Source organism: Limulus polyphemus, unplaced genomic scaffold (genome assembly GCF_000517525.1).
Source record: "Limulus polyphemus unplaced genomic scaffold, Limulus_polyphemus-2.1.2 Scaffold3354, whole genome shotgun sequence".
Classification (NCBI taxonomy): Eukaryota; Metazoa; Arthropoda; class Merostomata; order Xiphosura; family Limulidae; genus Limulus; species Limulus polyphemus.
In genome coordinates this window covers 19,884-34,867 of record NW_013668964.1, presented here as the reverse complement: position 1 = coordinate 34,867, position 14,984 = coordinate 19,884, and the positions used below count along the sequence as shown (strand labels likewise).

Below are 14,984 nucleotides of genomic sequence, written 5' to 3'. Positions count from 1 at the left end.
GCTTCATTGGGTTGCATTTCATAGGTTTAGCCTGTAGTTACTTCCTCAAATGTATTTGATAAAGGAGAAATCTGTTTTGCATGTTATGATTGACTCAGCTACAAGGTGTCTGTTTTGGCACAAATCAGACATATTTGATCTTGATTATTTGACACTAAGTCAAGAGAACTTTCGTTTGTCTGGTATTGCACAGCACTTACACAATTTATAGAATGTTCTCAGTGGTAGTGTCCTAGTAAGGAGATATTTTTTTTAAATTTTGAGTTAAATTTACTCAAAGTAATCTTAACTCTTTTAAATAAACGTTTCTCTTTTACAAGGGAAACATCAGTTTCTTTATTGAAGCTTAAGCTGAATTTTTACTTTATGTGACTATATTGAGTTGGTACATTTAGCTAATATGTGTTTCATAGTTGTTCGACCTTAAATAAAGAACTGTTTGTTATTTGTAATTGTCTTTATTGTTTCAAAATGTCAGTCTTTTGAAAATAATCCTCACCTGGTCATGCCATTGAACTTTGACTTATCACAATCTGTTGTTGGTAATCTGTGAGGAAATGTTACCTAAAAGAAGCACAGAAAAAAACATTTATGCATTAAGTAAGGTTGCAGTAGAATCTATATATATACTAGGAACAATTGACAGTAAACAGGTGCTTTTTGAACTTGTTTGTAAATACAAGTACATGAAGGTAACTGCATTATGTGCACATCTTAAATAATTTTACAAATAGGGAAGCTGTCTGATAGCTAATGTTAACTACACTGACTGGTCACTTAATTAGGAACCTTACTGAAAATCAGTGTTAAACTGCTACTGCCAACTTGATAATCTGTACTAATCTTTGTGTAGAATGGCCAAGATGCTGGAATGTGTGTGTGTTGTTTGGTTGAAGTCTATTCATCAAGGAGTATGGTCTTTAATTTGACTTGCAAATGCTGGCACAGAATTAGTGGTGATTGTGGTTTGAAGCTCATTTCTAATACATCAATTTGATTGAGTTCCAGTGATTGTACTGTTCAAGGAAGATGACTAGGGTTGCTGTTATGATCTTGGAAACAATTTTGGATAATATGAGCACAGTGGATATCATCATGGAAAAGTTTGTCCTGAGTTGAAATGAAACATAATAATTTGAACATGACAGTTTCTGGTACATTTTAGATTTTTTTAGATAAGCAGTGTTGTTGTACTGATTGTCAGCTGTCTTTGCCTGATACTGTTGAAGATAGCTGAATTCTAAACAGTGCTGAAGAAATCAGTCCATGAGGACACTGTATGGTTCACAAACCTGTTCAGTCAGCTTTTCCCTTAGTTGTTCATCAGTGGTTTACACAGTTTTCTTCATGATGAGCATCATCCCTTTCATTTGCAGTGTTGATAGACTGATATCTCTGGAGAGCTAATCAATGAAATTGTGTTTGTTAATGATACTTTTGCTATATGGGAACCTACTTTCATGTTGTTTTGAAGGCCAAAATGGAACTTACTTTTACTCATTGCCTTTTAAACTTGTGCTTTGACTACGCTATTGCATATAAATAGGTCTATCAACTACATGATATATCACATTACCAGTATTTTGCATATATATATTTGTAATGTTCTGTAAGTGTGTATATGTAAGGGGCTTAATAAAGTCACTGCTTAGTTTATGTCTAAAAATGGCAACTATTATGAATTCAGAAAATAATTTTGAAGCTAACATTTTGACAAGTGCATTTTGTCCCCCTGTGGGATGGCAGCAAGTCTCTAGACTTACAATGCTAAAATCAGGGGTTCAACAGATAGCCCAATGTGGCTTTGCTATAAGAAACACACATGCATTTTTCATTGGTTTCATTTAATTACAGACTCGAGTACTGTTTAATGTTATAATGACTATATTTAAATAGTACAACTATGTATATACAGAGTAAAATAAGCTAGAAATAGCATAAACTGCACAGTTATGATATGAAATATTTAATTAATGAATGATGTAAGTTTGCTAAAACAATTAGGAAATGTGTGTGTGTATATACGTGTGAGTGTGTATATATATATATATACACACTGTTATCTTCAACAAATCTATGTATAAAAATGTAGCAGTAGATACTCAAATACCATTAAAGAAATATCTAAAGCACACGTTTGTGTACTTATAATAAAGTATGAAAATGAACACCTATCTAAGTATACATCTTAACAGTGATGTAAACTATTGGTCCTAAAACAATAGAACTAAAGAGAACAGTCTGTCACGTTTAGTTACCAGAATCAGCAAGGAGTATCCAGGTATGTTTGTAGAGTAATTATTCTTAGTTAAAATTTTACATTTTGAAACAAAAGTGTAAAAGCCATTAAAAGTAGATAAGGTAATGCATGATTATGTTGATTGAGTGTGTTACAACATAATATTTGCTTTACACATTTTTAAGGTTTCCTTTATTGTAATTCAGTTTTGGAAATGATGTGCTTTCATATTTTCAATACAGTACATGTGACCTATCTCTAATGCCCTTAAAGTTTGGGTCATCTACAATGTACCATTTCAATTTCTCTAATGACCTACAATAATACTCTACAATAAATGGCCCACAGGCCATATCAGGTTCTCAAAAGCCTGATTTGTGGCCCACACACTATGATTAGGTATTGCAAAACTGTATTTGGGGGAATGATATGTTCTCCAACAAGCTCAGATCTCAACCATGGTTTGATGGAAATCTGAAGTGGCCCAGTGTGGAAAATAATTGGGAACCACTGGCCTACAACATCTTGGCCAGACACTGTGTCTACTTATAAGAACATTGATTTTTCTCAAGAAGATTCATGCTGTAGTATTCTTGAAAGTACTCCTACAGTCTGAATGTAGTGTATGAATTGGCTTTATGTACAGTTCATTAACTTGCATAGCTAACATTCAGATCTAAATATTTCAAAATGTAGTAACTTTCTTTACATTAGCTACCAGAGATGCAACAGTGAAAGCTAAGTTCGAACAACTTAATCAAATTATTATGTTAAAGAAATCGATGTTATTCCCTTTAAGTATACTGTTTATCACTTCTGAAAGATTTTATCCCATAAGAAAATTTACAGTATTCATCCACTTTAAAATCATTAAAAAGTGAAGTCAGAAGAATGTTTAGAATTTTCAAATGATTCAAATTTACCACCACATTTGCAACCAATATTTCCAGATATTCATCTATATATATTTTCTTTCAAAGTATAGAACTATAAATAAATTACTCACATTTCAAATGTTTTGACTTGTTCCTCTTAATTCAAAGGCATGGCCAAACACACTTCATTTAATATTTTGTTCCTAAAGTCAGGGCCTATATTAATGACCAATTTGCACATTATCAAGAAAAAAGTATAAAGATATTGAACATGGACATACAAAATATGGGCTTTATTTAGAAATGCTAAAAATTGGGTGTTGATACTCAGGGTGGACACACCAAAGATAGCCCAATTTGTAGCTTTTGTGATTAAACAATCAAAAATTTATAAACATGTAAAATGAATGAATTATTAACTACTGCTACTTGGAAAAAAATAAATTGTGAATAATTAGAGTAAATCCCAGTTTGTATGAGCACACTTTAACAAAAAAAAATTTTTTTTTTTTCATTTTTACCAATATAGGCAGTCCCAAGTCTGATACCAACAGCTGGGAGAGTTATGACAGCATCAAACCAGAGATGACCCACTTCAGACCCATCAAGATTGCCCCTCGTACTCCTCCTAAGAGGCTTCCCAGTGGAAAATTAGAGGAACCTAAACTAGTTCGAACTAAAGCACGAAAGTTAGACTTTGGGAGGTGCAGTGGAGACAACCAATTTGGCTCAAGTTTTATGAAGCTTGAAAGTATTGATGAGGAACACCCTAAAAAGTATAGCCCAAAGTTATTAGAAAGTATAAAGGAAAAAGCCAAATCTTCAAATGACTTCAATTTGATATCTTCACCCACTAGAACATCATTTGCCAGTTTTCAGTCCAAATGCACTTCTGATAAATTAGCTGTACCTGGTCCTTCTGGACTTTGCAAAGCCAAAATTTGTACTCCAAATTATGAAAGAGTAAATATATCATGTGCTGGAAAGAAAAACAAATCAGAAGCTGCTTGCTCTAAAAAAAAAGTAAAAAATCATCCCCCATTTCAGATAAGTTCATCAACACCAATCTCCACAAAAACACTAGACTATAGAAATAGCTTCATACCTTGTGTTTTAACATCTCCTCATGAAGAAAATTGTAATTACTATTCACCCCTAATTCAAAATGAACAGAATTCAAAGCAATGCATCATTAAAACTACACGTATGCATCTTAATAATACAAATACAAACATCCAGTTAAGCCCTGGTAGAGTGTACAAAATGAAAAAAAAGTTCTCATCAAAATCCAGCAATAACAAAAGCTCTAAGGATAGTGCAAGCCATTCTGAACAGAAAGTAGATAGTATATCTAAAACATGTTATGACGAGCTTTTTGCCAGTGAAACTGATGATGAAATAAAGTTACGGAAGAGAAAATATGCCAATACTCAATATGATATCTTAAGTATAATCTCGGAAACTACTGACTCAGAACAAGAGAATTCAGAAACAGAGAAGACTCATTCAAAGAAAAAATGTATTGGTAAAGCAAATGGCGAAAACTGCTTTCCAAGAACAGATGTGTCTAATGGTACACTTAAAAGCAAGCAAAGTTCAGAATGTCAAAAATTATCAGATACAAAGAGAAGATTAAAAACTTTGAGAAGCCACAGGCACAGTTACAATGCAATAAAGACTACCAGCCATCAACATTTATGGCAGCAAGCATCACAAGACAGTCAAATAAGCACAGATAGTAACATTAGTGAGACTAATGAATATAACCAAGAAGAAAAAGATCGCATACTTGCTATGAAGCTTCAAGAAATGTTTGACCAAGAATATCAGATGGATGAAAATATTTTTGAAAGACAGTACTACTTGAGAGACAGATCTAATGGACATGTTGCCTCCAATAAAAAGGTGTGATGTAGATTTAATAATTATAATTTGTTAAGTTCCCAAGTTTATTATTTATTACATCTGTTTTGTGACATGAATGGTTTTATCAGTGATCAAGTTTTTCTGAACTTTTTACACAATAGTAAAAACTACTGAGAAATGGAGATAATTCAAGGACAGTTCAGTGCTACTAATGAACAGTATAACTAAGTAAAAATTATAATAATTTTAGACTAAGTTTCACATATGTTTGTGATGTCAGAATAATAGTGTATGGAAAGTTTAAGTAAAGTGAGCTGGGTTGGAGAAATTTTGTATATTTTGTACAAATATCTTGTATTATAAGTTAAGAATGTTAAGGAAAGAAGCTTGGGACTCAAATGTCGGACAAAATGAATGCTGTTTAACTCATTTGCAGGATTTTGTGAATTATTAGATGGTTAATGTTTTTCAACAATAACATATCAGTATTATATAACATGTTCACTGGAAAGGAGGCAAGGTTACCAAGGTTTTGGTAAATTTTTACTTGTTTTTGCTTCTCACTTAACAGCAACATAGTTTTCCCACTGGCAGCATTGAAAAATAGTGATAATATCTGATTCTTCTTGGCTTTTATTGTTTGTTACATTGTAATATATTGTCTAACATTGATGATGTTAAATTGCTATCTTAGCTTAAATGTTTGATTAAGCAAACAATTGATATAAGATGAACAAAGTGTAAAATTGTACAGTTTATAAACTAGATGATATGCTGACAAGAAACCTTCTGTAACATCTAAAATAACTTTTTATTTAGTGCCTTCGAGATGTTCAGAATGTTATGTTATTCAAAGTATCAATTATTTTACTATGTTTTTCTTATACCTTTGAAACTAGCCTTGACTTTATAGAATATGTATAGGTATTTTAAGACACAAATGCATAGTATAATTGGTGCACTAAAACTTTATTATTAAAAGTAAGCTTATTTACTTTCTTGTTAAGCTCACTTTGTTAGTACTTAATGTTTTGGGTCTTGCTGAAATATTCAATTGTAACTTGATTTATTCTTGGCTGAAACTTTTCATAACCAAAACCTTTTATTATTTCATATTCATGTGATTCAAAAGTTTTAATTATTTCATACTGGAAACTTAAATATGTAAAAAATAATTGGTTTACTCGTATATCTTGTGGCATTTAATTAATAAAAGTAATACTCCTTTTAAACCATAATCTTTTATTATTGCAAACACAGATGTATTGCTAAATGTTTTGACCACATATGTTCAGTTTATCATCAGGCAAGGTACAGATTTTTCACTTTCTTGCTGATAAAAGAGCTACTTTAGAAAATGTACATTTTAGTGATCTTTGTTTTAAGTTTTTCTAATCGATAGCAAGTGAAGCTTTCTATGTTAAACAACTAATTATATTCTAAAGATAAATATGCTAGCATTTCTGATAGAAATTAAAGGATATAGAATTTAACAACTTTTGTACAGATATCAATATTAAACCACTTTTGAGGTTAGAAATTCTTCAGGTGCATAAACTTGAATTTATATTATGTACAATACAGAAATATCCTAAAATTAGTAATCTTGTCTTTTCTTGTATTTTTATAAATACATTAGCACTTGTATATTATATGTAAATCAAATGAAACATTTATCCCATAGATAATAAAGTAATATACTAAAGTAATAGAAGTTTTTGTGATTATTAAGAATAAATACTTAATAGTCCACAATGTTTATTGAAAGCAACTTATCTCTGTTGTATTAACCAGTTTTGTGTTTTGAACTGGTTGACAGGATGATTCACCTTATTTTCCCAGAATAGTAAAAAAATTTCCACTTATGTTTAAAACATTTTTCTCTTGTATCAAGAAATCATTAATGAATACAAATACTATATTAGCAAGGTTATTTGATGTTCAGTTTGTTAGCTGTATATCCAATAGCAATTATTTAATCTTGTTAAAAGTGCATCTAATGCTTATTTAAAATGTTTTGCTGTGCAGTAAACTTTCTGATTAGATATGTATAGAAGGAACTGTGGGAATTATTTAACATGATTTTTATAGTTTGTATATAACTCAACTTAAAAGATTTGTGCAATTATAAAAAGGTCCATATGAAATATAATTAAAATCAATTTTGTTTTATAGGAAAACCTATAGATATAATTCTTATTTTATATAATGTTATGAATGAATTTTATGTTACTATTTATCTTAGTAGTTTATTTAATCCCATATTTACAAGTGGATGATCTATCACCACATTTGTGTGACAAGCATTGAAGTGCTTGTTGCTTTAGTGGGGTACTCAGGTATTCAAAGTGAACTAATCAGGAAATTATTATTTGCATTCTTGTTAATAATTTCCAATATGATACCTTACCTTCTCTCACATAATAGCTTTTCTCATTCAGTGCTGCTCTCTATATGCATAAAATATTTTGCTCTCTACTAGCCTTGATACTTCCACTTACCCTATGTGTTTTAATGTAGTACAGCTGGGCTGTATCATGGAAATAAGCATGGGACAACCCAAACACCCACTTTGTGAAACTGGCTTCTTCTGTACTGGAGAACTCAATCTTCACTTTTTGATTTTTCACAGTAATGTGAAGAAGTGTCAAATTTTGCTTGTGTTTGATTTTGATTTGAAATTTTTTTCTCCACAAAACATGAGTTACTGTAGGTTGTTATTTTTGTTATCCACTCTCAGTTAAGTTTTAATTTCAAATAACAGCTACTACTGCACTTCAGCCTGCAGTTTCTGAGGCTTCGGGCTCCACACTTTCAGTTGAGGAGGTCTCAGTTTTAGTACGTAGTGAATTGGAGTCCATTATGTGGTCTGTAGTGTCTCCTTATCCCAGACTAGTTATTTCCTTTCCTGGTGAACCTGAACATAATGATGATGATTTGGATAGCCTTTTTTACACCTTCTTCTTTTTCTGTATAATCCCATAATCCCCCTGTCGATGCCCCAGACTGTCTTCAGCTTTTCTGGATATGGTGTCACAAGTATGTTACCTCTAGTCTGTGTTATATGATTTCTTCTCTATTACATGTTGCACGTTCATCTGACTATCTGATGTTCCCTTCCTCTCCAAATATTGGTGTCCATGCTGGCCAGTTTGTGACACAGTTACATTCTGTGGTAAGCAAGCCTCGGATAATTACACTTTGGTGTAACATCGTTTAGATTTTCCATCGTGGACACTCAAACTTTAGTTTTTAATCCAGGTGTGGAATTCTGACCCTGATACCCCTGTGAGATATACCCAATCCCAGTTTTACAAGAATTTGTTGGAGGATACTTGTTCCCTTATGTATTCCACTGTAGCACATTATTCTTCTTCTGCCATTTCCTTTCAAACTTGGCTTCTCTGTTGTTGGGATCTCCTGGATAAGGATGCATTTTAACTAATGTGGGCCTATTCATGACTTATCTACACAGCCTCTGTATGGCCCCGTTTTTTACATAGGACAGTTTTCAGTGATCTTCCCTTTGTCTCTCATATATTGCAGTCTTCACCCCCCCCCACACCCTGTTCCTGTTTCTTTCTCATCTTGTCATCCTTCTGCACTTTTGCTTGTTCCTCTTTCCTGAGTTTTGGCAGCTAGCCACCAGGTTACTTATCGCTAGGTCCCCCACCACCAATGGTACCAGTGAGTATTCTGTAGGTTCTGGCAAGGTTGGAGCATGGTTGGCCAAGTTTGTTCATCTATGGAATGGTCTCACCTCAGATCCTTGGGTGGTTCAGGTGTTATCAAAAGGCCTTTCCGTTCAATTTCTCATCCCCTTCCATTATTCCCACATCCCATCCGTTTCCCCTCCTGGGGATTCTATTTCTTGCCCGCATCTCTCTGAAGCAGCTCAGAGTCTTTTTCTCAAGGATGCTTTAGAATCTGTCAGTTATCATTCTCCAGGATTCTATTACAGGTTTGTCATTCCACAAGAAGACTTAGGGACTGGTATCTTATTATAGACTTTTGCAGACTCAATTGTTTTCTCAACCTTCCTCATTTCACCATGGAGTCCTTCCTCAACCTGCACTGGGCATTTACTCCTGGTCTTTGGATGATAAAAGTGGATATCATGGATGCATATCTTCGCATCCCTATTTCCCCAACATCTAGGTGTTACCTTTGTTTTGGCCTCATGGGTAAAGTTTATCAATTCTGTGCTTTGCCATTTGAACCGTCATCTGCACCCTACATATTCTGTTGAGTGGTTAGGGCCTTTGCTGGACTTATTCATTCACATGGTCAGCAGGTTCACCATTACATGGATGACTGGTTGCTATTAGCTCCATCCAGACAGGCATCTCACATGCACACCCAATTCTTTCTTCGAGAGGCAGTTGGAGAAATCCTTTGTTATTTTAACCCAATTTCTTATTCACTTGTGGGTGTTTTTTAACTCCTGTCTCAGTCGAGCCCAGCCTTCTCCACTTCATTTGCTGGCAATGGAACTATTAATTACATGAATGACTAGCTGTTATTAGCTCCATACAGTCAGACATCTCATGAGTACACCCAGTTACTTCTTCGAGAGGTAACTCAGGTCGGTTGGCTTGTCAAGTTGGAGCCCAGCCCTCTCCATTTCATTTGCTGGCAATGGAACTATTAGTTCTCCAGGCCCAATCCTTTTCTAATCTTACTGCATACAAGGTTCTTTTGGAGACTTGGACTTCCATGGAAGCACTCATTCCCTTTGGTCATGCTCACATGTGCACCCTTCAGTGAATGTTGCATGATCAGTGAAATCTTGTTCGGATCTCATATGACTCTGTTCTCCATTTCCCTGCCTACACATTGATTTTGGCTTGGCTCAACATTGACAACACCACGACAAGTGTTCCTCTTCTGCCTCCCGGTCCATAGTTGCCTCTTTTTTAAGGACATTTCTCTTGACAGGTTGGGAAGCATATCTAGACACACAGTAAATCGTGGGTCATTGGTCTTTGGTTGAGGCAGCTATGCACATCAATATGCTGGAGCTTCTTTCCATTCATTAGGCTCTAGATCATTTCCTGCCTTTAATATGAGACAAAGTGGTCATGCTTCATTTCCGACAATTCGACCATTGTGTCGTATATCCATTGACAAGAGGGTACCCATTCACTTTGTTTTTAGATGTTAGCTCACCTCTTCTGGGGACACCAACTAGCGTATTATGTTCCAGGTGCTCTGAATTCTGTTGTGGATCAATTGTATCATCCTGACAAGGTTATCCCCACGTAGTAGTCCCTCGATCCTCATGTATTTAGGTGGTTGTTTGATCAGTAGTGTACTTCTATCTCTTCTGGATGCATTTGTCACCCATCTCAACGCCTAGTTACCCCTTTTTTGTCCCTGATCCCATATCCTTTGGATTTGGCAGTGGATGCCTACAGTCAGGATTGGTTCCACCTTTACCTGTATGCCTATCCATCTCCTTTCCCGTGGTTTAGCCATTATCCAGTCCACTTCGTGTCAGGTCCCTTTTCTTGTGTTTTTTTTTGGCACTGCTCAACCTATCCCCCTCATTCGACAATCTCAGTCACCAGTGTATCCTCCCAATGTCTCCTCCAGATTCATATATGGTATTTGTCTGATCTTTCATGGGGTGGTCTGGTCTATCCACATGGGTAGTTTCCATTCTTTCCCAATCTTTTCAACCTTCTTCCTTGTTGGTGTATTAGAAAAAAATTATGCATTTTTTGGTGGTAGCCTGTGTGCCATGGTTACCACCCTTTTCATCCTACTGTTCCTCATTTGTCTGAATTTTCTATCTGGCTGTTTGACAATAGTTTTTTCGATTTTACCATTGCAGCTTTGTCCACCACCTTCTGTTTCTCCCATTCCCATTGAGTTTTTTCTTCCCTGATTCTCTCCCTTTTGTTTCTCTCCTTTATTCTGTGCCCTTTCTGATTGGGACCTCACTGTGGTTCTTACCTTACCTTACCTTACCTCCTTACCTTACCTCCTTTTGAACCTTTGGCTACGTGTTCCCTGTACCATTTGTCCCTGAAGACCTATTTTTTACTCCTTTTTACCTGTGGTCATCGTCTTCACCCACGAAGTATCATGTGTCCTTTATCGCCATACCTATTTTCTCCTTTATCCAGATCTCATAATTTTTTCTGAAGAAGTCAGTGGCTTGTCAAGATGACTCACATTCACCCCTGTTTCACTTCCTTCCATTTCTCATTTATATTCCTGTTTTTATCTGGATCATCTCCTCTGTCCTGTTTGTGCTCTACGATGTTATATTGCCTGCACAGCTTCTTTCTGTAGTTCCCATTCCCGTTTGTTTGTCCATTGGAACCCTTCCTTTCTCCATGATATTTCTCCTACCATTCTTATGGGGTGGATTTGTCAGCTTATCAGATTGGCTTATTCTTCCTTGTCCTCTGATTCTCAACATCTTTTCTAAGTATCCTCTCATCAAGTCTGAAACTCTCTCCCCTTTTCCTGTCTGCCCATTTTGGTTGTCCATTGGAGGAAATCATTCAGGCTGGTATGAGGAATACATCTAATACATTCATCTCCCATTACCTTCATCATGTGGCTGTCTCCTACTGATCTGGATACCGAATAACAACTGTTGCCATTCTCCACACCTAGGTTCAACTGTGAGTGGGTGAGTTTATATTTTTTTATTTCCTTTCCAGGGTCTCAAATGTACATCTTGGACCCCACTCTGTGGTGAGTGGTGTCTGTCCAGGTATACTAATCCATAAATCATCACTGTACAGCCATTCTGGTCTATAATGGCCACTGTTGAGATGGGGTGTTCCACAAGACTGCTAGTAGGTTCATTTTGTTCGCGATGTTTTGCATCTTAACTGTTTCCATTCCAGACTGTACTAACTCATGGACTATCGTGAGTAAAGCAGTGTCAGGATAGCTGCCCATCCCTCCTATCCTGGTTGAATAAATCAGGACCAGCCTGCTTTTAAAAACATGTTTTCATGGTCACCCATTGCATTTTCTGCAGTGTTGTGTTCCTCTAGACTCCAATGTTTTGTACCCCCCCCCCCTGTGTGGAATACAGGAGCACTTGCTACTTACCAGCACCTAGCTGCTGGGGTGATGAACCATGAAGGCATCCTCCTGAGTGTGTTCAATCCCATTCAGTTGAGAGTAGGGTAGTGGTGTTCTGTCAGTGTAGATGGTGTGAACCCTCCTCCTACTATGGACCAGTAGAACAATATTTGATGCTTCCTGGTTATGAATTGTAGATGATACACCAAAATGCAATTCACCCACTCCAGTGGGACCCTCATCCCGCCACCACCACCTGAATGTCGATTCCTGGGTGATCTGGTGTTGGATTAGAGCTGGACCAGCTAACATAAGTCCTCGCACATGTAGCTGGTTGGGAGCTGTTATACTACCGTGGCCAGGGCACTAAATGCTCAATGCTGCCTGGTTTTGGATTTGAGTGAACCACCACATTGCATTCCTCCTTCTCACCATTTCTAAAATGTCAGTTTCCAGGTGGCCTGTTTTTGTTTGTATACTGATTTTGTGCATAAGTGTCCTGTTTGGAACATAAGTTGTTTTCTCCCTTCTGCTTCTTAAGTTTGAGGTGAAAATGGTTGTGACTCTCCTCCTACCACGAACTGGAAGATAAATGCCCAATGTTACCTGTTTTTGGACTGTAGTTGACCCACTGATTGCAGTCTGATGTGCCTTAGCCACTCTACACCATTTGGTACATCCAGTGCTTGTGGATGTGCTCCCTTTCCAATTCAGCAACACATATTTTCACAATTGACGAATAGTATACCTGGCTCAGATGTGATTTGGTCTCCCATGGGTGTGTTCTTCTACAGAGAGATGTCTCCAAAGAGTGCTCATCTAGGTAACATTTGCACGGGTCACTCCACCAGCTCAGTGTAGGATTCTAGCTATTATATGAGAAGAGGTAAGGTATGGTATCAGAAGTTATAATTTTCCTAAACTTGGAGAAAGTTATCAGTAAAACTTTTGTTGTATTGCCAAATGTGACAAGTAAAAAAGTGCAAATAAATGAAGTTACAATGATTGCTTATTCATGATCTACATGCAAAGAGTTAAATTTCGCAAGAAGTATTTCCATATGATAATCAGAAGTATGTTGTTGCAGTCCATATTTGGGGTGAACTGGTAACATGTTTAATACCAATATTTGGTTCACGGGAAAAATATACATATAAAGCTTCTTTGAATTAGAAATATTAATAAGCAAGATTGTTAAAATGACTTAGAGATAAAGAACACCACATTCTGAAGACAGGAGCCTGCAGTGTTTTGAAATTGAGCTGAATAATTTTTTCAACAGTACAGTTACTACTGTAACTGTCTCGAAAACCACTGAATAACAGCATAAACTTTTTATTGTATCAAATTATAAGTATTGAATATAGTCCCAGGTGTCTTATATTACTATTCACAATTCAACAAAGTTGTTTTAATGCCATTTCACCGTTTTTGAGTTTTTAAGCCAAGTACAACCTTAATAACATTAATATTGAAACTTTGTGCAGGCCAAACCATGGTTGCTGTGTTCCATTGACTCCTTTTTCCTTCCAGATATTGTTTCATCAAAGTTGCCGAACAATTAATCCATGGTCAACATGTCTTATTTCTGAGGGAATGGCACGATGGATTAAAATGCCCTTCTATGTGTAAGCGGTCAGGGTGCTGTCAATTTGTGTAGACCTCCAACACCATTGGCTGAGATGCAGCCAAAGCTTGTATTGGTACCCCAACAGACTTCACTGTAAGTGATGTATGTTGGAAATGATACCATCTCTTCTGTCATTAAATAAATTATCGTTAGTTGTTGCTAAAAAACAGCAACAAAAGGATTTCAATTTATTTGTAAAAAACACCCTCCTAGCTTTGCTTATCCCATTTTTATGGAATCTGATGCTCATTTCAACCCTTTGGTTTGTTTATCTTTCTTAAGCAAATTATGTTAAAGTGTATCCTACTGTTCTGGAAGTACAATTCACATCATTACTTACAGCTACTAAATTGACATGTATTACATAAAGAACACATCCGAAGTTACGTGATACCAGTTTTGAAGAGTTTGAGATTTCTACCTTGATTGCATCTATTAGCAACAGTACTGTATTATTTTTTCAAATAATGCAAGGTCTTTCAACTTAAGTGATTAGTGTCATGACTTATGAAAATAATCGACAAACCATAATTAGTTTTTGATTATTCCAACCATCCAAGTCTCATCTGAGAATGTGGCAAGGTGTAAGAGGATCGTTCTTATACTTAGAGTCTGCACCAGCCATGTTGAGAGTGATGTATGTGTTCTTGGTCCATCCTCGAGATCAATAGGTTGATAGACACATTTCCGACCAATCCTAATGCAATCTTAAGTGGTTACACCCTCACATGCAGGAACATAGGGTAATAGATAAGGGTTAAAGGTGGCAGTGAGTAGAGCTGGGAGATTAACTAAAATAATAAATTACTCGCAAGCATTGCTTACTTCGATTAGTGTAACGTAAAATTATTGATTAGTTGAAGTTACAATTAAATTGATTCATGTCACGAAAATAATAACCAAAATTTGTGTTTCCGATTGTAACTGTTTTCAATTATTCAAACTATCCAAACTGTTGACGTAATGGTTTCTTATTTTTGTTTAAATCAAGTTTCCTCAGCCAAACAATTATTTTCATGAAACATAGAAAATAAATAATCAAAATTGGTGTTCCAGTTATAATTGTTTCCAATTATTCTAATTATCTAAGTAATTGAAATACTGCCATTATGATTTATCATTATTAATATTTTTGATTAATTCAAGCTTTAACACGTTTGGAGCAGCATGGCCTTTGATTAGGGTGGTTGCAGGTACGATTCCCATCGTTACCAAACGTGCTCTCCCTTTCAGTCACGGAAATTTTATATTTATTTTTGAGTTACGCAAAGTTACTAAGACTATTGGCAACTGTCCCTTATTTTGAACTGTTGACCAGATAGAA

General features: G+C 35.6%; 1 protein-coding gene across 1 annotated transcript in view; it reads left to right on the top strand.

Moving 5' to 3' along the window:
* The window catches only part of LOC106469205, a 41,001-nt gene extending 26,496 nt beyond the window's left edge, over positions 1-14,505 (top strand). Inside the window, exons 5-6 of the mRNA XM_013929672.2 lie at positions 3,644-5,019; positions 13,564-14,505. Of these exons, the coding sequence (XP_013785126.2) occupies positions 3,644-5,019; positions 13,564-13,662 (1,475 nt within the window). The 3' untranslated portion in view covers positions 13,663-14,505. The remainder of the gene's footprint in view (positions 1-3,643; positions 5,020-13,563) is intronic.
* The last annotated feature ends 479 nt before the right edge of the window (positions 14,506-14,984 follow it).